Raw genomic sequence first — 22,329 nt, forward strand, 5'->3', positions numbered from 1 at the left:
TTTTTGTATTTTTTAGTAGAGACAGGGTTTCACCGTGTTAGCCAGGATGGTCTCGATCTGCTGACCTCGTGATCCGCCCGTCTCGGCCTCCCAAAGTGCTGGGATTACGGGCTTGAGCCACCGCGCCTGGCCAATAATTTATGTCTTGTTAGGACATTTCTGTCCTGGAGGAAATGTAAATCCTTATGTGAACTCTATTTCATACCTGTGTCCTACTGCCAACACAATTTCCTTCATGCCTGAAAATTTAATACATACTTAAAACTTAATACATGATTACATAAAGAAAAGTTAAGCTTTATAGTCTTCCTTTTTCCCTGTTGTTCTATTTCCTTCAAAAATATCTTTATAGGTATGTTACCTTAAGAACTTGGGTCAAATGCAGCATTTGTAAAAACTCCATATGTTCCTAGGTGGCTAAAAAACAGAAACACAAGGATGACCACCATATACTGCTTAGTTGTCAACAACACAGTCCAACACATAGTATTTCAGAAACCATAAATTACCATCCACCGCTGGAATTCTGCTTTAGAAAGCAAAGAAAAATAAAGGCCAAAGAAACATTTGATATCCCACTTAACAGCTCTGGGTAATTTGCATTGAATTTTGTACCCGCACTAAGTTATTGTTAATGCTTTATGTACTGAATACCTGTTATACCCTCTAAGGTGCTGCAACCTCTTCTAGGTGAGAAGAAGTAGTTACAAAATTCTTGGCATTAACACTTGATAATCTAACGGTAGTTTGCAAAGGGGGCAGTGTGCCCCCTAGGGGTTTTTTTGATTTTTATAACCATCAAGAGTTCTACTGATATTGAGTGGGTATGGGGCAAGGGTGCTGGATATCTATGACAATAGAGTTCATCTAAGGATTTCTATTTCCTCCAGGATGAAAATGTCTTTAAAAGATATCTAGCACCCCTGCCTCCTGCCCACTCAATGTCAGTAGAGTTCTTGTTCATTACAAAAATCAAAAAAATACCCTCGGAGGCATACTGTCCCTTTTTGAAAACTATTGCTAGATTATAAATAGCAGGGGGTACAGGACACAAAAGAATTGTCCAACACCCCACATAACTTTGGAATATCTGCTCAATATTCATACAGGTTAAAAATCTCTGAGCCTGGAACTCAAGTGCTTTACATGTAAATATTAAGCATTTTATGCATCTTTAAAAAGTGTAATTGCCATATGAATCAAGGGACAATTATCACAGGTTTTAGAGTTGTTCACCATTTTGAAAAATTAGATTGGTGTTGGCCACAGCTCTAATGCTCTTTGAGTCACTAATACAACATTCCCCCATCAGTCCACCTGCGTGGCTGATGCTTTCCTAGTGATTCTGCTGGAAGGTGCATGTTTCTGATGACCTCACTGCATCTGCTGGCACAGCGCCTAAGTTTTTGCATCTTGTTTTTATTATAAATTACTTTTCGTTTTATTTCTACTTTATGTTATAATGAGAATATTTGTTATCTGTGTATTTTACTTCAGAATAGAAAAGAAGACATTTTAAAAGACATTGTAAAAAGGAGCAGGCATTGCACGTAATCATTCTGACATATTACAGTGAATTATAAAGTCAAGCTAGCAAAATTTACTCAATCATAAAACATTTCTACCTTACCTGTGAGGATTCAAGGGGCGTTTCCCATCATCTAAAATAAACGAGAAGACAAGAATGATTGATATTAAAAAAACAAGATGAAAGAGAGGTCATTAAGGATAGAAATTATTGGGGAAAACCAGTAGACTGATTTTCAGGTTGGCTCATTAAAAGGGGAATATTGGGGACAGTCTCTCCCTGAAAGGTAGAAAGTGTTTTAGGCTAAATTGAACATTTGACAATATTTAACTCCAGAGTCCTCTCACTTTCTTCCTCCTTCCTTTCAGTATATACATAACTCAATTTCTTTTCAGGGCATCTTGTGTCACTTGCCCTCAGCCCTCAGCTGGGCAAGCTAATCACATACGTAAATCCAAACCAACAGAACAGTGGATGTTTTTCCTCCCAGGAAGCATATTTTTATCCAAATGACAGACTCTGATAGTTGAATTTTCAGCTATGGCTGCAGCATTTTCCTCTTATTTGGCCATAGAAAACTTGAAAGCCTAAAATCAAATTGGGAGAAGCCCAGGAAGAAAAGCTCCCATCCCCAACAAATGAATGTATTTATTATTAAAAATATTGGAACATGGGTAGCTATTTGTCCTTCTGCACTGTTACAGGGTCCCCTGGAAATGTCTCAAAGTCAAAGAAAGGACTTGGGGGAAACATCAAGATTAGAGTGATTCCTACATGATCATAGAGATTAAGGTCTAGGAGCTCTTGCCTCTGCCTTCTGGGTTCTGGGTTTGGTTGAGCAAGCACACATTTTGCATGGAGGGATTCACTGTAGCTCTCAGTACATCTCTTTGATATTGAAGCAGTGTATTGACCTTTGTCTACCGTCTTAGCCACTCACAGGAGAGAGTATATGAAGATTTGGAAAAACAGCCTCAATGTTTTGGTAGCATTGTAAATGGAGAAAGAATAAGAGTAGGGAACACGTGGTTTTGCCTCTGAGCAGTTAAGAATAGGTATTCAATAGAGAAATTCAATGAGAACTCTTTCAGATTTTTTAACATAGCCACTTTCAATTACCTTGATTTGAGCATTAATGGTCACTCTGATGCCTCTAGTTACTTTCTATGAGAAGTGATGAAGAAGAGCCCCATTAGGTTATAAACAAAACTTTATGAACTTATACGCAGGCTAAGTGTCTGGAGAAGATTGAGAAAGGATGTTTTAAACCTTAAGAGACGGGATGTTCCCATCTTTAATTCCTAGACTAAAGTTATTTTTCTGATGAACACAGTTTCCCTTACAGAGAGTTTTCATCTATTTGGTCTTCTCTGTTTAAATCCTGTGTCAACACTTTACAAGTTTTTAGGAGAAAAAGCAAATCTCTTTGCTTATCACACCAGGTCACCATTACAAGGGCAGCTTCTTCTGCCCCTAACTTCATCTTCTGCCTCCTCCATAATCCCCTTTTGATTCAGATGCACTTAACTGTGAAACATACCATCTTCTCAATGACTTCACACTTTCATGTCTTTCTACATGCCATTGTCTCTGATGGAACTCTATTTCCATTTTCCCCTTGGCTAAATGCCACTCATTCTTCAAAGTTAAGCTTGAAAAAGGCTTTCTCACCTGCCAGTCTGGTTTAGGCATCCCTACTCTACGTTCTAATAATACCTAGGTTGTATTTGTGTCCTAACACACTTACCACACTTCACTACCAGCATTGATTTCACCTGTCTGCCCTACTGGATTATTCCTTCCTTAATATCAGAAACCATCATTATGAGTCTCACACTCTAACAGAGATGATGAATAAATGGCTGCTACGTGAAGAAATGAGTGAAGTAAGGAAGCATAACACCTTTCTAATTAGTTTTAGTGATAGCCTAGGGTACTTAGACCAGAGGCCCCAAATGCCAAACTGCAAAGTAACCTCATTTGAATTTTGGGAGAGGGCTTTTGAAAAATTCAGATTTTTGCAGCCATTCCCAAGTCTCCCCATAGAAGGATCTATATTTTTATGAAGTTCCCTAGGTGATTCTAATGGACTGTCAGTTCTCAAGATCACTTTTCCTGGCTTTTTTTTCCTTTTAATGCAAATATTTTCCAACATGAACTACTGAAGTTGTGGTTCTACTTCCCCACCCTAAATTATGTGAAAGAAAAAAGCAAAGAGAAGACTCTTTCCTATTTACCTTTTTGTCTGAAACGCTTTCTTAGCAAAGCCAGGAGCGTCCCACCCATTATCAGACCTGTTGTAGAAGCCACCGCTCCACCAAAGTAAGTCAGGGCTTCCTGAATAGTCAGTGGTCCTGCTGCAAAACAAACACACACACATGCAAGATGTAAGAAGTGTATTATGCAAACGAATAATCTTTCTCTCTCAGAAAGTTTCCAAGAACTCTAAGATGTGAGATCAAGTAGGATCACCAAAGGTCCTGGCAGTGCTGACAAGCTAACATGAAAGAAGATCTGGAATTCATAAATCCACTGCAACAGAATGGGAAGTGGGGCCTTATTTTATTCCTAAGGCTTAAATATAAACTGTAATATCCAAAGGAATCAGGGTGAGGACCCAATAAAAGAAATTGTAGACACAAGAAGCCTATACATGTAAGTTTGGACAAATAAAATAAAAGTGGGGCCTTATTGTATTCCTAAGGCTTAAATATAAACTGTAATTTCCAAGAAAATTAAGGTAAGGATCCAGTAAAATAAATTGTAGACATAAGAAGCCTATACATATAAGCTTAGGCAAATAAAATAAACTGTGGGTAATTTTTTGGCAAAGATTCAGTTATGTAACAAAAGGTAGTCAGGATAAGCCATGAGAGGAAAAAATAGGGGGCTGAAATACAAGCCCAAATAAGTTTTTGCAAACAGATGGAACTTAATTAAGGAAGATCTGCTAGGGTGTTTTTAGTGTTAAGTGGTAAGCAAAGGTCTTCTGAGATAATAAGTTAGAAATCTGCATGAAATAACTCCCAGTTTAAAACATTTTGAAACTTCAAGGTCTGTTAAACAGATATTATAATGAAGTGAAAGGTTTCACTTCACAAATTGAACACTGAAAAGGAGGGGTGATTACCTACAGTCACTGGATTGAATTTCTACCACTCTATAAGGCAAGGAGATTCTGCCTGATTCATTGTGAAAAACTTATTAAGCAGCGGGAAACCCAGTGATGGAAAGCAAGACCACTATGAGAAAGACACAGAAGTAACACTGATTTTGTTATTCTCCACATCAAAGTGACTTCTTAACCCACTTGAAAATTGTACCTTGGCAGGTTGGCATGGTAGTTGACCAGTGGCCATTCTCCTGGCATGCTGTTTGTGCTGAGCCATTAAGTAACTGGCCCTCTAGACAATGGAAAGAGCAGATTGATCCATAACTGAAGTTTCCCCAGAGGTTGGAGCAGTTCATCACTATTGGCTTATTAACATGTAGTTCTGAGCATTTCACAGCTGCAGAAAAGAATGGAAGAGAAACAACATGTGGATTGGAGGCAAAAGAGATTATAGTTTATTCTGTAACCTAACAGTGCCAATAAATGAGGCAGAATGTAAAAGGTCAGAAAGGATATGAGCCACTTCCAATATTCACAGTAGCTCTTCTAATAGCACATGTATGAAAATATTCTCCCAAAGGGTGATAACCAAAGAACCAAGATGGAAAGATGGACACGTAGTAGCATCCGATAAATATCTGCTAATGCGTTGATAAATCTTGCCTCCAAATATACTATTTACAAAATTTTGGTTCTTAAAAATACTATTGGTCTAAATGTTATTACTACATTTGTGATCAACTGGCATGTCAGTATGTGTTTATTAAAATACTTAATAAGTGTTCAGCATATCTGGACACTGGAAGTTTGAAAGAAGTAAACTGTCATCCTCCTGAAACTACATTTTCAGGGAACTTCAGGTTATTCTTTCTAATTTATGAATAGGAAATTAAAGGTCAGGAAATTAGATTTAATTCAAATAAATGTTATTGATCAGTAGTGACATTTGCAAAGCACTGTGTTATGTTTTTTGGGGGATACAAAAATGAAAGAAATATAGGTTTCAATGCTTTATGTGTAGGGTGATAGCTCTTCAGGAAATAGGGCTTAACTTTTTATTTAGGTTCAAATTATTATGAAAATATGGAATGTTTATATGGTCATGTAATATGCAACTTTTAATTTATCAATTTCTATAGCAGATTTTACATTTAATATGCCTGTTTTTCTAACACATCTTGGACATCTGCAAATGTTTCTTCTTTTAAGTCTCTGAGTACTTGCGTATTAGCTTTAGCTTGTGACATGAGGAAGGGCAGAAGTGATGTGCCTGTGACACATTACTTTTAATTGGGATTGGTGTGGATTTCATAGGGGAGATCACACTTGGAAGTAGTGGCTGCGGTTGGGTGAGACTTCAACATACAGGCAGAATGGCTAGCTTGAGTACTTGCAGGAAGGCAACATCAGAACTGCCTTCTGCTTTTCACCTTACCTCTGCATGTTGGAGTTACTGCTGTCCATTGTCCTGAAGGTCTGCAGCTGAGAATGCTGTCTCCTATGAGTGTGAATCCAGCGTTGCAGCCAAAGTGACAAGTGGTATTAAAACCAAAAGTTCCCGGATGATGCCTACAGTGCATGGTTCCCTGCCCAGGTGTGGTGAGGGCTGGGCATTGCACCCCTGGACTAGGAAGTGATGCTATGCCTGTTGTGAGAAAATGTTTCCATTCAGAGAGCTCCCAATTAAAAGAAGTGTAAAGAGTGAAGGCTAATCTGGAATAACTGCTTTTCACTCCCTTCATAACAAGGGAGGTTCTAGCAAGAGCTATTAAGGAAGTTAAGGAAAACTATCAGTGTCAGATATAGAAAACCAGATGAGGAAGATTATTAAAAAGCATCCTTGAGGAGATGATTCTCCTGGCCAAGAGAAGAAATTAGGGGAGTCATTGTTATTGCTATTTTAAAAAGAAGCAAAAAATGGTACAGAAATGTAAGAAATTCAGCAGAAAGCCAAATATACATGGGCCAACTGCCTGCCCAACCCTGCTTTATTGGGAAGTGGTGCTGTTCTCTCACTAAAGGTCAATGTGAAAGCTGAAATTTACCGCAATGATTGCTTTCTGTCTCCAACTATGTCCTCCGTTTGAATGATCCCACCAGCTTTGTCATGAACTTGCCATGTGGCAGGAAGATGATGATTGACCTTTCTGGACCTCAATTCCTAAATTTGAAAAATTCAGTCACTGGACCAGTGACTCTACCCCAGTATTATCTCTCTTTCTCTCGGCAATAAATTAATGGAGACCATTCAGTTCGCTCAACAAAGCTCTTTCAAAAAAAGAAGCCATGAAACAAAATTCCTGCTTAAGAATCAATGTATCTTTTATTCACAAACATAAAAATATCCTGTCACTCCTTAGATGTTTTAAAATCCTTCAGCTAAAAAATAAAATAAAAATAAAATAAAATAAAATCCTTCAGCTGTTTGCTAAATCCAAATAATGGTAATATGTACAATTATCTAGTTCACATATAAGAACTAGATAATTTTTTGTTGTTGTTGAATAAATTTCCAAAAGTAGAACTGTCTCAGTAAGTACATATTATTACCTTTGCAGGCTGGTGGAGTAGCTGACCATCTTCCAGAAGTTGTGCATTCCACATTATTGGGCCCCTCCAGCTTAAAGCCCTTGTTACAAGAGAAATGGCAGGTGGAGCCAACATTGAATTCTCCATGAGTGTCAGAACAATCCAGGCTGCCCTGCTCTGGGGCGAAGAGTTCTGGGCACTTGATGGCTGGAGTATCAAATTAAGAGTGTCACAATCTCCAAGTTTATTCAGAAGTTCTGTGTCACACAAAGTTCATTCACTTATATCTTCAAAAGATATTTATTGAGCACCTATATTCCAGATGTTCTGCTAGGCAGCAGCGTTCCACAACAGATACTGTAGGTCATTTGTTGCAAAGGGCAGTGGGAGGATGGTGAGCTTACAGAGAGGAGTATAGGTATAAGTCATGAAGACAAGGAAGGAAGTCAAAGATTTAGGCAGCAATACTCAAGAACTTACAGTGTTACCCTATTTTCTCTACCCCCTCTGCTTCAGAGACCTCGTAGCCTGCCGCAGCTCCCGCTATCTTATTTGAATGGGTGCAATCCAGGATTTCATTTCCGTCCTTCCTCTTGCCTGAGACTACCTACTCCCATGCATCATGCCATCTCCTCAAATTCAACACACCTAAAACTTCAATGATTGCTTTCTGCCTCAAACTATTTCTTCCATTTGAATCTCCTCGCTAAATTTTTTTTTTTTTTGGTTTATTTTATTATTGTATTTTAACACCACCCATCCAGATAACACAGAAAAGCTCAAAACCTCCTGGTCAAGATAGATTAGTTTCTGGGAATTCCCTGAAATGACTTTGTGTGTTATTGCTCCTGGTTCTTGGCTCACATTCCCCTGAGAATTTTTCCGTTTTCATGGGATAAAATCCCACTAATCCTCCAGGATTTAACTCGTAACCTCTCTGAAGACTCTGCTGATCACCACAGCCTGAACTCTTCTCCTCTGAATTCTTCAACTTTTTGTCTGAACTCATGTGCTGCCATGTCACATGTCATGCTCTTCCTCTTCTACTGGATGGGAAGTGTCTAAAACCCAGGAATCATTCATCCTTGAGTCTTCCATAATTCCCATCCCAGGATCTCAAGAGGCAGTGCTCAGTAACCACTTGCCAAGTGAATGAATAAATGAAATTAAATTTTAATTCACAATTTCCCCCCAAAAGTATTTTTACAAATTATTGCTGTTACATATTTTCTTAGCATTATTCCTTTCTCCCCATTAGATTCTCTAACATAAGACTATTATTTATCAGTAAATGTTGGGTTATTGACAAATGAAGTGACTATTCTTTCTTTAAATCTAAGGCTATTCTGAAAACAATACCTTGGTCAGATAAGCTCATTTACTTAGCTAGTTTGATTTTTACAAACCTCTTCAAGATCTATGTGCTCCCTCATGGAAAACCGATGTACAGTATTTGGCTTTTATATACTGGTCCATGTACTTTTCATTGAAGGATTATGGATTCTTATTGCATGAATCCATTCAAATAGCCAAAGTAACATAGTGAATTTCAGTTCAGTACTCTCAAATCGTTGAGTAATTAACAACTTTATATCTGACACGTCAAGTCAATTTACTAAACATTTTTGAAACATGTCTATTGATGTAAGTCCTAGACATGAAGTCATCTGTGAACATTTTCAAAAAAATAGTTTTCTCATAATCTCCCAGAATTACAACTTTAAACTGAAGAATATGTATAATGTCAGCTGCAGGAAAGCAGGGACCTTGTCAGTCCTTGAAACACTGTATCCCAGAGAACAGGTCCTGACACACAGGAGGGGTTCTACAAGTACTTATGAAATGAATGAATACAGTAATGAATACAATTTAATTTAAATGCACTCTAAAAGGTATTCCTACCTGGTTTGAAAAGAAACAAGAGAAATTACTGTTTTTAAAAATTCACTGAAGGGAGCCCTAGTATAAAATGAGAATTACTACAGCATTAAATTCATTTAGGTGATAGTGCTTTGGTTTCAGTCTTGTCAGTCATGCTCAGCCAAGGTTACATATCCAGACTTTTGTATTTATAAAAGTCTCTGAACCCTCTTAGGTAAAAATTAACCTTGACCCTTACATACTAAGAATTTGGCTCTGGATCATGTAAAGAAGCAGTTTTGCCTGTTTGAGGGGCAGCCTAGATGAGTTACATGGAAGCCTAACCCAGATCCGGCTTATGGTGGGCACTCACCAAACATGGGATGAATGACATTTGTGGAGTTATCAAGGATGCTACTGGAATGGAGATTAGTGCAGATGCAGAGGAAAAGAGTTATAACCAGGAATGACCTTTGTACATAACTTTGAGAAGTGGTCATATTCTTGAGCCTACTCTAAAACTTTGGCAAAAAAATACTCCTGAGTAATTACAAAAATAGAAAACAGATAAGGGCTGCATTTATTGCATGCTTAATGCTCGATTTTCACTGATTACCAAGGCAGTTCTATTACATATGGGTATTCACTGGTGTTTTCCTATAGTCCATCAAGTAGGTATACATGATTGTATCTGAATTCATATACATATTGATTTATATTATTTCTAATAGATTTAGTAAATTCTGTATTTCCTTTCATTATATCATTTTTCTTGAGTTTGATAGAGTTTTCTCAATAATTTTCTGGAAAGAAGATATAGTATAAATAATAAATGTAACTGAGTTGAATATTGTAAACTCAAACTTTAGAAATAAAACTAGGGGCTGAGACGGGCGGATCACGAGGTCAGGAGATCCAGACCATCCTGGCTAACACAGTGAAACCCCATCTCTACTAAAAAATACAAAAAACTAGCCGGGCGAGGTGGCGGGCGCCTGTAGTCCCAGCTACTCGGGAGGTTGAGGCAGGAGAATGGCGTAAACCCGGGAGGCGGAGCTTGCAGTGAGCTGAGATCCGGCCACTGCATTCCAGCCTGGGCAACAGAGCGAGACTCCGTCTCAAAAAAAAAAAAAAAAAAAAAGAAAGAAAGAAAGAAAACTAGGAAGCCCCATGGAGTCAGAGAAATGTTGGGGGAATGAAGAAAAAATGGAGATGTCAGCTGGGCCAGAGTTTGAGGGGGCACCGGTTCACCATATTTTAGGACATGAGTAAGCAGGCACAAGGCAGAAGTGCAGAGTTGAGGTTGGGCCTTGGGACCAGGACCCCCCCCCCAACACACACACAGTGAAAACAGACATTAGGAGTTCAACAGCCAAACATGGTCACCAGAGGGTCCATGACAGACAGTGTGAAGGGATTAGGAATTCAGCAGTCTGTATCATGAAAGTGGTCTGACAGGCAGGGACAGGAGGGCCACAGAAACTGTGTACAAGCAATCCGTCATGCAGGTGGCATCATCAAAGTTGGTACAAGAACCTCAAGCACTGCTTAGGCTCATGAAAAGGACTTCAGGTCCTGAAGGGCAAAGGCAGAGGCAAGGCTGAAAAATAATTGACCCTCTGGATCCAAGGGTTTTGCATTTATGGATTCAACTCATCGTGTATCAAAAACATTCAGAAAAAGATAAATTCTATAAAGTTCCACAAAGCAAAACTTGGATTTGCCATGTGCTGAGTATGTTGAATCCATGCATAAGAAGTGATGTGTAGGCTTTGTGTCGGGTATTATAAGTAATCTAGAGATGATTTAAAAGTATAAAGGAGAATATATGTAGGTTGCATGCAAATATTATGCCATTTTATATAAGTGACTTGAGCATCTGAGGATTCTGGTATCTGCAGGGGGTCCTGGAACCAATTCCCCCTGCAGATACTAAGGAACGACTAGGCAGAGGCCACATCCCAGAGGGTCCAGGGAACTGACGTTCTAACTAAAGTGGAACTCTCTATAGAGCCGTCCCCCAAAATGAAATCTCACATTGCACTCTGAAGAGACAGCTTGAGAACTCCACCTGCCACACTGCCTCTGCTTACTTGGAGGCCCCTGAGTCGGTCTGATGTATCCTAGAACTCTGCAAAACACTCTGTGAAAATTGGGGTTCTAGGGGACAGTGTTGAGGGTTAAAAATTAATGGGTTCAGGCATATAGGAAAATAAGAGGAACCATTTGCCTAAATTTAGAGCATAAATTTGGAGAATGAAGTAGAAACACAAGTGCAAAAACCAGGGCTCAAGATCAGGATCAATTATCAAGATTGATAATTCCGAGGGCCATACTGGGTTAAAGCTGCTGTTCATGGTCAGGGTTGGGTCTTGACAGCGAGTAGGAACCGGGCCCGCAAGGTGGGAGGCAAATGCCTCCTCCTGCAGAGAAAAGGGGCTGGAAAGGAGTGAGGGGAAGCAAGGGCTTTAGCGATTATAGATTTAGCAGCCGTGTTGGTTGCATATGTGATTTAAAATGTGAATGAGATTTTTAAAGGTTTTTAAATATATTCTCTAGCTTTAAAATGTGGGAAAATAGAACTTATGGCAAATGTCAATGGAATAAATGAATAAGAGAGTGAGGAATAAATGAATAAGTGAAAAAGCATAAGTCCAAATGCTATCCTCCATGAATGTTCAGGAATAAGGGAACTTGTAGTATATCTTTTTGACAGCAGATGGTAGCATTTTATGTCTTTCACCCTACAGAATTCTTGGCCAGGAAGCTCAAAGATGGTCTTCTCCACTCCTCTCCTTTTGGAATTGAGAAAACAGGAGCTTAAGGGTGGGACAAGACTTTCCTAATGGCACATGACTTGGAGAGAAAGCAATACAAGTCTTTGGAAATTAATCTAGTGCTCATTCCACAGGAAGGAATAAATAATATTTTAGCTGTTTTCACGTGACACTAATAGATTTCTACCAACATATTCTCTCATCTGATCACCAGGCACTGCCATTTCTAAAGTTCATTCAGCCGTTATAGCTGCAATCTCTGGAGTGGAAAAGAGTAAATTCACAAGTGACTTACCCCGGGTTCAGAAGCTCTGCCCCTGGGTGATAGCGTAGGTCAGTGGTCAAAACACTAGCCCTATAATCAGACTAGGCCTGGGTTTGCATCCTGTCTCCATACTTCTAGCTTTAAGACCTTTGCCACCTACTTAACCTCTCAAAGTCTCAGTTTCTTCACCTTTAAAATGGGCATAGTAATAACCAACTTAAGGGTTGTTTGTGTGGATTGAATGTGATGATGCTTACGAAATAGGTGGTAGTACATGAAGCAATAATTATTAGCAATTATTGCTGGTCTCATTATTACTAACTCTACACTGAACAATACATTAGAGCAATAGTACCTTTTGCAACTAAACAGGAGCTATGAATTAATTAATTCAGTGCACTTCTATTTTAGAACATAAAATATACTAGATACTTTGCCAGCCAGATGTCTCAGGGGAATTAAAGACAGATAAGATCTGGCCCCTGCCTTTGAGAATTCCACTAAATTACCAAAGCTTGTATTTGAGTAAATTTTACTGGTAAATGATCAGCTTCAGTTCAACAGATATTTTTCACACACACCCATTATTATTCTGCCTAGCTGCTGCAGGGGGTATAAAGATGAAGAAGGCACAGCTCCTGCCTTCAAGAAGCTTATATTCAATATAGAAGTGGAGAGAGGAGGGAAGTGCACACATAATTATGCTAGGGTTAAATCTCACCCATCCCTGAATAAGGTCTGCGGCTGGGATTTAGTAGTGCTCAGTTGAAGGTGAGTGTAGGAATGAAGAAATGAAGAATGTAGCTGAAGAAGACTCTGTAAGGAAGTAAAACTTTCAGTGACATAATGCTGAGCCTTTTCACTTACTAACAGTGTGACCTTGGATGAGTTATTTAACCTCTTTAACCCTGTGTCTCTTCCTTACCTATAAAATGAGATGATACTGCCTTTCCTCATATTAGAGTTGTGGTAAACAGAAATGCTATAATGACATGAAAGCACGTCCTGAAAGTGTGCAATTTTTTTTTTTTTTTTTTTTTTGAGACGGAATCTCGCTCTGTCACCAGGCTGGACTCGCTCTGTCACCAGGCTGGAGTGCAGTGGCGCAATCTCAGCTCACTGCAACCTCCACCTTCCGGGTTCAAGCGATTCTCCTGCCTCAGCCTCCCGAGTAGCTGGGACTATAGGCACGCACCACCACACCCAGCTAATTTTTGTATTTTTAGTGGAAACAGGGTTTCACCATGTTGGCCAGGATGTTCTTGAAACTGTGCAATATTTAACTAAAGCTATTAAAATATTTAAGAGAGGGAGAACTTTTTTATCTAGATTACCATTATTGTGGAGAGTGTTGTTTGCTTCAGCTCAAGAACACTTTTATATAAACCCCTGATGATTCTCCATTCTCTGATGTCATCTGAAAAGCCGTAAGAAAGGACAGGTCCACAGCCTACCTTCACACATTGGTGGGGAGTCTGTCCAGCGTCCCGATCGAGTGCAATCCAATCTTTCTGGTCCAGACAAAGAAAATCCCTCATCACAGATGAAGTGACAGGTGGATTTATAACTGGAACTTCCAAGAGGTTGGACACAGGTCATTGTTCCATTCTGAGGGCTTAGCAAAGGTGTGCAGGGAATGGCTATCATGGGCATGGCAGAGGAGAAAAGAAGAGATTCATTTTATAATTCAGCAACCTGAACTCTGTAACTCTGAGTGTGTGCGTGTGTGTCTGTGATTAATATACAACAATGGTAGTTGGCTAAAAGTGATTGTTTGAATTTCATGATGCTTTATCACCAGTTAGATGTTGTGAAGGTGTAAAATGGCCGCAGCTTACAGTTGATTGATTGACATCCTGAAGTGCTCAATCACAGATAGCTTTAGAGGTGATTTTTAAAGGAAGCTGGTGCTCTGTTTGGGAAGATAGTGGTGCAACTCATTTTGGTTGCTTCTAGACAGGAGTGGAAGTGGTTGCTCCCTTGATACCTTCTTCAGAAACACCCCTAATGACCTTTCCAGAAAACAATGACAAGTGATTGGAAACACAGAAATGGAGGAAAATACTTTCTTCCCCTTTCCCAACTAAGTGGTGGAATCTGGGTCCAAATTTTAGCTCTGTTACTACTAGCAATCTATTACTATACAATAACCTTTCTGAGCCTCAGTTGCTTTATCTTCTAAATGGGAAAAAGGATAATCCTTGCTGGTAGCAATCCTTCATTAAAAACGTTAATTAAATCAGATACAAAAATTACATTTAAAATAAAAGAAAAAATCATGGACATATAATCATGGACATATACAATGTGACTGGCTTTTTGTAAGTGCCAATTTCCACTTCTTCCCAATAGTCTTGTCCTACAGTGGCCAGCCACAAATAACTCTACTTATTCACTTACAAACAGTTAAATTAGGTCTCATAGTTCTTTGTCAAAGTTTATGCACATAGAGTTTGAGGTGCTAGAGGATGTGCTTGGATTGGAGGTCATGCTCTGTGACTTTTGGTAAGTCACTCAACCTCTCTGAACCTCAATAGCTTCACCTTTAAGATGGGAAGATAACGTTACATAGCTCCCAGGATTTTTACTAGAATCAACAATGAAAACACTGTATGAATTTTTTTTTTTTCTTTTAACTTTCATTTTAGGTTCAGGGGTACAGGTACATGTGCAAATGTGAATAGCTGTCAAGATGTTCCTCTGCCAGTGATTGAAACAATAAAGCCTAGATTCAATGTGTTAATGTGTTGACATTAAAAAGTGAAGACTAAGTGAACACATGCCTTAGGGTATTTCTCCGTCGCTCGTTATTTGACCTGGTTGAGCAGTGTATGGCTTTATACCAGAGACAGTTGGGGCATGGCTGTCCTAGGGTCATTTTTCAGCCACAAACTTAAACAGCATGAGGTTTCAAGAACACTTTCCATACCTTTCTCTTCCCTTCATTCCTTCCCCTCTCCAGCTACATTCCTTTCAATCTGATCAACTTGTCCAAAGATCTGGTTCTTTTCTTCTACTTGAAAAGTATTTCTGTAGTAAGCGTGTATGTGGGGCTGGAGAGGACACAACTCGACAAGCCTATAAAGTGCAAGGACTTATGGGGGAAAGGGTGTGGGTGAGGATGCTGGTACCACAGAGCCCATTTCCAGCTTTTTGTGGCTTTGCCTTCTGACAGCAGGGGTAGATGTGGAGGGGTGGGAGGACATTAAAAAGGGAAATTGTCTGATAAGAATTACAACAGCTAGTGGATTGCACACCGCATGGTACCTTCCTGCTCAGCCCACATTTGGGTATTTCACTTGATGTGCACCCTGCAACAAGAGGAGAAAGTTCAGAGTAAACAAAGAACTAAAAGCAGAAGGGAACTGGAAGGTCACAGGAAGCTGTGGTGAGTGGCAACCTCCTTGCTGTGAAACACCCAGAGGCAGGACAGTATGGAGCAATGAACTGTAATCTGTGCCCTGCACCACCCAGGCTTGCCTGGAAGAGTTTCAGTCACTGTGATCACTGTCCTCAGGGATTCCCAGTTCTTCCCACAACTTCCCCAAAGTTGTGTGGACTTTGTGATGGGTCCAGACTTCAACGTGGCCAGGATGAGCATTTAAGGGGCAAGGTCACAGCCCCGCCCTGTTCTCTCCAGACCCAGCTCTGAAGGTGCACCCAACCCTAAGTCTAGGGGCTTACCATCCTCTCTGATGCCTGGGGATGAAGGACATTTAATTCTGCTGTGTATTTGTTTGTTCATTTATTCATTCATTCATTTACTGTTGACTTAGCTTAACAGTGGGGTGTGTGTGTGTATGTGTACGTGTTTATGCTTTTGTGTGACCTGAATAGTGAGTGGTTTCCTTTTCATAAAAAATGTGTATCTGCCTGCTTTCACTCAAACGTTGAAAGTATACACAAAGTGAAAGGTATGGCAAATAATGTAGAACTGTCTAGTCTTTTACCCAATTAACTTGTTAAAATTGTATATACATCATAAAAATATTAATTGCATAGGGGGAAAAGTAGATGGAGAAAATATTGGAAGTATTCATACCAGAAGCCTAACAGTGTCTATTTTAGGGTAGGAGTATTTAAGAGGATTTTTTTTCATGTCTTTATTATATTTCTGCAGATTTTTTATAAATGAAAATCTTGCATTTAAAAAGCAGCCTTTTCTACAAAAGTTAACTAAGGAGTTGGATACATTGGGGGGAAAAAGATTGGGGAATATAAAAAATATACATCTATCCTTCAATAGCCACAAACATGGATGACTAGAACCGGTTCCGTTCATACAAGATGTCGCAACACTGACAGAGCACACTGGCTTGTTAAAGAGCAAGTGCAAGCCCGGGCACGGGGGCTCACGCCTGTAATCCCAGCACTCTGGGAGGCCGAGGCAGGCGGATCACCTGAGCTCAGGAGTTCGAGACCAGCCTAGCCAACATGGTGAAACCTCATCTCTACCAAAAATACAAAAATTAGCTGGGCATGGTGGCGGGCACCTGTAGTCCCAGCTACTCGGGAAGCTGAGACAGGAGAATTGCTTGAACCCAGAAGGCAGAGGCTGCAGTGGGCCGAGATTGTGCCATTGCACTCCAGCCTGGGTGACAGAGTGAGACTCCGTCTCAAAAAATATATATCTATATATAAATATATATATTTATACGTCATATAAATATATATACATCATATAAATATATATATTTATACACATTATATAAATATATATACATTATATATTTATACATTGTATAAATATATAAATGTATATATCAAGTACAATGCAGATAGAATGTTTATACTGAATCCATACATTTCTTTCTTCTGAGAATCCTGTAACCTCCAGTACACAGATTAGTTTTTCTCTTTTTTCTATCACTCTTCACCTTAGTCTAAGTATATTTCTCCAATTTTATACAGATCTTGGAGTGTTTGCAACTGGGTACTTATAAATTCTGCCCGTCCCATTTTACCATTATGCCCTGTGGTCCCTAGAAGTGCCAGACCAGCCTTGGGGCAACGACGCTGAATCAATTTTTTTCCCACTTGGTCTTCTTTCCAGATACCATTTTTGGCCAGGTAAGAAGAGTTCACCTGGTTTGTGACAGGAGCCTTCAGGTCTGGGTAAAGACCCTGACAAAGACTTAGCAAGGGCCATGCCCTACTGCCTATGGCCAGACATCCTGACACTTGTGTTATCTGCCTAGCCCCCAGAGGCATTTGCATTTGGGATCCTTGGGTTACAGGACAAGACGATGAGTGACAGTATTTATTCATTTTCCAGTCCATTTCAAGGTGGATCTTACAGTTGTCATCTCTAAAATCCAGCCTTTGAAAATACTGCCTACAACTGATTTCCAGGATGTTAGAAAGAATATATTCTTACCTCGGCATTCTGGAGGAACAGAATTCCAGTTTCCAGTAGCCAAGCACTGTAGCACACTCGCTCCCACCAGGAGTAAGTCTTCATTGCAGGTGAAGCTGCAGACTGACTGGTACCTAAAGGCACCAAAGGGGTGGGAGCAGTTCATCTGAGCCCCATTTGGAACTGGGAGATCCTGGCACTGCAAAGCTAAGGGGTGAGGAAGTAAGGAATAAAGAAACAGTAATACACATGTACTCATTGATTTTTGAGCCATTAATTCTTTCTAGTGTCAAAAACAGGGATTCCTGAATTGGGCTTGTTTAACATAGAAGACAAGAAAAAGTGTCATTTAATTATAATGGCACATGAAGGATTTTAGTAGGAAATGCTAAACCTTTGTAAAGCATCTTGGCAACATGTATCAATAATATTTAAGCTATAATGCTTTTGGACCCAAGAATTTATGCTAAGTGTGTAATCACGATGCATACCAAAAAGTCTATTCAGAGATTTTTATGACGACATTATTTGTAAGAGCGGAATATTGAAAACAAACACAAATGCCATTAATTGGGGGTGGAAAATTAATGATGGTGGATCCATGAAAAAAATGTTAAAGGTCACTAAAAATAATATACTTTAACATGATAGATAGGAGAGAAGTCTCAATGTATGATGTTAAATAAAGAAGCAGAATAAAAATTGTAATATACACCGTGATCTCAAAGATGTAAAATAAATAACCATATATGAAGAGAGCACAAGTATTCCATGTATTGTCTCTTCCCGTCTTTAAAATGGTAGTAATAATTGTAACTACCTCACAGGGTTAGACTGAGATCATGGAAAGTGCTCAATGAACATTAGTTACTATTATTAGTTGCAGTGGTAATAGTAGCAGCAGTAGTAATAGATAGTGATAATATCATTAAGGCTTTGCATCACATGCAGACTCTGAGTTCAGGAGTGGTAAACATTCAGAAGGCCTGTGAAGGGAGTTACTGAGACCACATCTCTGGATACTTAAGAGAATATCCAACTATCTTTACTTGATTAGACATTTACCTTCCTGGAGACAACATTGGCTTGAATAATCCCTTATGATCCCTTTTAAGTGTGTCAAAGAGTTCATTGTGTCTTTTTCTCCCAGATGACATATACAATACATTCCATAAGTCAGACTAGGTCTCAGCATCATGGTACACAGCCATCTATTCTATTGCCTTCTTTTTTTTTTTATTTTTTAATTTTTTGCTTTTCAATTTTTTTATTACAGTAAAATTTACATAGCATGAAATTTAATTTACCAGTTACCTTGTCACCAACATTAAGTGTACAGCTCAGTGGTATTAGGTACATTCATATTATTGTGCCACCATCACCACTATCCATCTCTAAAACTCTTTTCATCATCTCAAACTGAAACTCAATATCCATTTAAACCACAATTTCCTATTTCCCTCTCCCCCTGAGCCCTTGGCAACCACCATTCTACTTTGTGTCTCTGTAACTTTGACCCCTCTAAGTTCCTCATATGAGTGGAATCATACAGTATTTGTCCTTTGGTAATGGCTTATTTCACTTAGCATAATGTCTTCAAGGTTCATTCATGTTTGTAGTATATGTCAGAATTTACTTCCTTTTTAAGGTTGAATAATATTCCATTCTAAGTATGTGGAATACTTTTCACTTATCCATTCACCTATTGATGGGCATTTTCGTTGCTTCCACATTTTAACTGTTATGATTAATGCTGCTATGAACATGGGTGCACAAACATCTCTTCAAGACCTGCTTTCAAACCACTGCCTCATTTTAAAATCAAGGTATACTTAGACCCAGGGGAGTCACATAAATTGCTCAGAGATCTCAGTAAATGAAAACACAAAATGTCAATATTATACTTCTGGAACATGACTTTAGTGTGAGGTACTCCTCATAAAAAAATAATAATTCTGTGAACCACCCCACCCCCACGTGAGTGCCTTAGTATAAGAGCAAACTATTAGAAACCTAACATATTGAAAGAGGATCATTTTGTCAAATCAGACCATAGACATATGATTTATAAGGTAACATATCATCATATTCATTTTCCCTATAAATCTTACAAGAGTTTTAAAGTTGCATTTACACACATTAATTCACAACTACTAGTGAGGCGGGTAGGTAAAGCAGATAATAGTAGCCCAATTTTACAGAAGATACTAAGCCTCAGAGAGTCTAAACCACTAGCTTAAGGACAGGAAGTGACAGGACTGAACTAAACAACTTGTCCATTACCCTTCCTCCCCATGCTATTCCTCGTGCATGATTTCTTCCCCCAAGTCCCATCTTCTTCATTCCAATGCACCCTATATGTGTCAATCAGTGCAACCCTCACCTTGATTATACTATAGTGGACATGTTGTGCCTAAGACTGACTTCGCTCACCATTTCATCTCATCTCTGGTCCCAAGCACAAACGACATGGCACATAGTAGGTTCTCAGTGAATATCTGATAAAAAAAGGCATGCCAATGCTCAGTGCAGATGCTGATGCCTCTAATGAGTTGAGACACACAGAAAAACATTACCACTGTTACAGTACCTTGACAGACTGGGGCTGGCGCTGTCCACTGTCCCAAGTTATCACACCGAACTATATCAGCTCCTCTCAGCATGAAACCTTCAGCACAGCGGAAGCTGCAGTTGGTATCATACTGAAACGCTCTCAAGGATGGAGCGCAATCCATGCTTCCGTGGATGGGACTCTCCAGCGACTCACACGAAATAGCTAAGTGGAAAAGGTACCTTCTAAAGCTGGGTAATGGAAGGGCCGGGTTCTTCCTCAGAAGAAATTCCTGGATGCTACATCTTTCCTGTCCACACTTTCAGTATGTTCAGAACCCTAAAACCTCCATTTTCCAAAAGAGAGACTGCCTGGAACACCTTAGCATGCTCCTCTTTGCCTGGCTCACTCTCACCTGCCCTTCAGGTCTCAGCTTACACTTCCCTTTCCTTAGAAAGCCCTCCCTTCCCACCTTAACCAAGGGTAGGAGCCCCTGCAGTGTGCTCCCATAGCCTCTGTTCTTGTGCTGTTCATACACGATTGTCATTCTTCCCCATCATACCATGGTCTCCTCGAGGTTGGGCTCAGTCATTCGTAGTTTTATTCCGGAGCTGAGCAGAGTGTTTTGTATATTGAAAGTGCTCATTAAATATTGACATTATCTGTGAAATTGAATCTGAAAAGAGTATATACAGGAAAACGCTGGACTTGTAGGAAAAAGCTGGACTAGTATAGCTTATTGTTGACACTGTTACCTAGTCCTTTGAAATGATCCCGACCGGACTTTGTCTCTAGAACACAGGATGTCATCCTAATCAGACTTCAGTTGCCAAGTGAGTACAGCCAAAGTGAATTCCTGAGCACAATTAAGCCCTGAGTGACCTCAGTTCTGATAAAGATTGGTTTCCTCATGCTCCTCCTTGATAAAGCATTTTATCTCCAGGCTATTCTTGAGGCTTTTCAAAGTATAAAGACCACCTCTTTGCTCTGGGCCTTGACTTCTGGTTTTTACAGAATCAGAGCATTTAAGAACCAAAAATCTGGCTGGGCACAATGGCTCACGCCTGTAATCCCAGCATTTTGAGAGGCTGATGTGAATGAATCACTTGAGGTCAGGAGTTTGAGACCAGCCTGGCCAACATGGTGAAACCCTAGTCTCTATTAAAAATACAAAAATTTGCCTGTAATCCTAGCTACTTGGGAGGCTGAGGCAGGAGAATCGCTTGAACCTGGGAGGCAGAGGTTGCAGTGAGCTGAGATCAGGCCACTGCACTTCAGCCTGGGCGACAGAGAGATTCTGTCTCAAAAAAAAAAAAAAAAAATTCCTCTAGTGCTTCTCTCTTCTCTCTTACCTTATAGGAAAGAAAAGTGAGGTTCAGAAGTGTTAAGTACTAGGTAGTAGCAGGGTTGGGCTTGTAATCTAGGTCTGGGAATTCACTAATCCGTCATAAATTTCCTATTCTCCCATTACCACTGTCCGCCTTATAAACTGGGGTGTGAGGCAATTGCACAGAATTCACTTTGGTGGAATTGTGTAAATGCCTGGGATTGCATCACACACTCTTTTTCAATGCAGTTTTCCTTCCTTTGCTTCTTTGTCAAAAGCTACCTTCAAAGACTACATAGGGAATCACTCTTTTTAGCCACCTTAGCCACTGCTCCCAACTCCCTCTCAAGTATAGGACATGGTCCTATACCTCGGATATATCAGTAGAGCAGAAGCTCTATGCTAGGTACTTTATACATGCTATTTAATTGTATACTTTTAATTGTATACTATTTAATTGTACTTAATCCTCACAAGCACCTTGCAATTCTCAGTTCCATTTCACAGATGAGAAAACCATGGTTCCTGGAGGTTGAAGAGCTTGCTCCAGTGCAAGAACTTAGAAGAGATCACCCTGACACTAAGAGCCCTTGGCCTCTCTACCATGCCATGATTCCTTCTTGGACAGAATGGAGGTTGCTAGGGAAAAATCCTACCCTCACAAGTTGGCAAGGGTGCAGACCAGTGTCCAGAGCCAACGCAGCGCAGCGTGTCCAAGCCCCTCACTCTGTAGCCGGGCTGGCACTCAAATTTACAGTTGGAGCCATATGCAAAAGCAGCGAGTGGATGAACACAGTCCATGGTTCCTTCGCTGGGGGCTTCCAGGTGCTGACACTGCACAGCTGGAGACAATAACCAAGGATAAAGAGAAAGGTACTGAGAAAGGAGAAAAGCCACAGATAGAGAGCAATGGTGGACAAACCTCTGAAATGGAGGTGGAGCTAGCAAGATGCGAAGGTCAAGAAACCCTAATGATGTTTGTCCAGACTTGGATTACCAGTTCCCAGGGTGATCTGAGTCTGTT

At 39.8% G+C, this 22,329-nt stretch overlaps 1 protein-coding gene across 4 annotated transcripts in view; it reads right to left on the minus strand.

The window, feature by feature from the left end:
* The window catches only part of SELP (selectin P), a 42,106-nt gene that overhangs the window by 1,510 nt on the left and 18,267 nt on the right, over positions 1 to 22,329 (minus strand). For 2 of the 4 annotated variants that reach the window (XM_023207118.2, XM_023207122.2), the window contains exons 7-16: positions 21,962 to 22,147; positions 20,018 to 20,203; positions 17,449 to 17,634; positions 13,526 to 13,711; positions 7,191 to 7,376; positions 6,076 to 6,285; positions 4,852 to 5,037; positions 3,766 to 3,885; positions 1,631 to 1,661; positions 362 to 417 (exon numbers count right to left, since the gene is read on the minus strand). In XM_023207118.2, coding sequence (XP_023062886.2) covers positions 363 to 417; positions 1,631 to 1,661; positions 3,766 to 3,885; positions 4,852 to 5,037; positions 6,076 to 6,285; positions 7,191 to 7,376; positions 13,526 to 13,711; positions 17,449 to 17,634; positions 20,018 to 20,203; positions 21,962 to 22,147 — 1,532 coding nt within the window. In that variant the 3' untranslated portion in view covers position 362. The remainder of the gene's footprint in view (positions 1 to 361; positions 418 to 1,630; positions 1,662 to 3,765; positions 3,886 to 4,851; positions 5,038 to 6,075; positions 6,286 to 7,190; positions 7,377 to 13,525; positions 13,712 to 17,448; positions 17,635 to 20,017; positions 20,204 to 21,961; positions 22,148 to 22,329) is intronic. The other 2 variants (XM_023207120.3, XM_023207121.2) reach the window with 2 other exon arrangements.

This window comes from Piliocolobus tephrosceles, chromosome 1, assembly GCF_002776525.5.
Source record: "Piliocolobus tephrosceles isolate RC106 chromosome 1, ASM277652v3, whole genome shotgun sequence".
NCBI lineage: Eukaryota > Metazoa > Chordata > Mammalia > Primates > Cercopithecidae > Piliocolobus > Piliocolobus tephrosceles.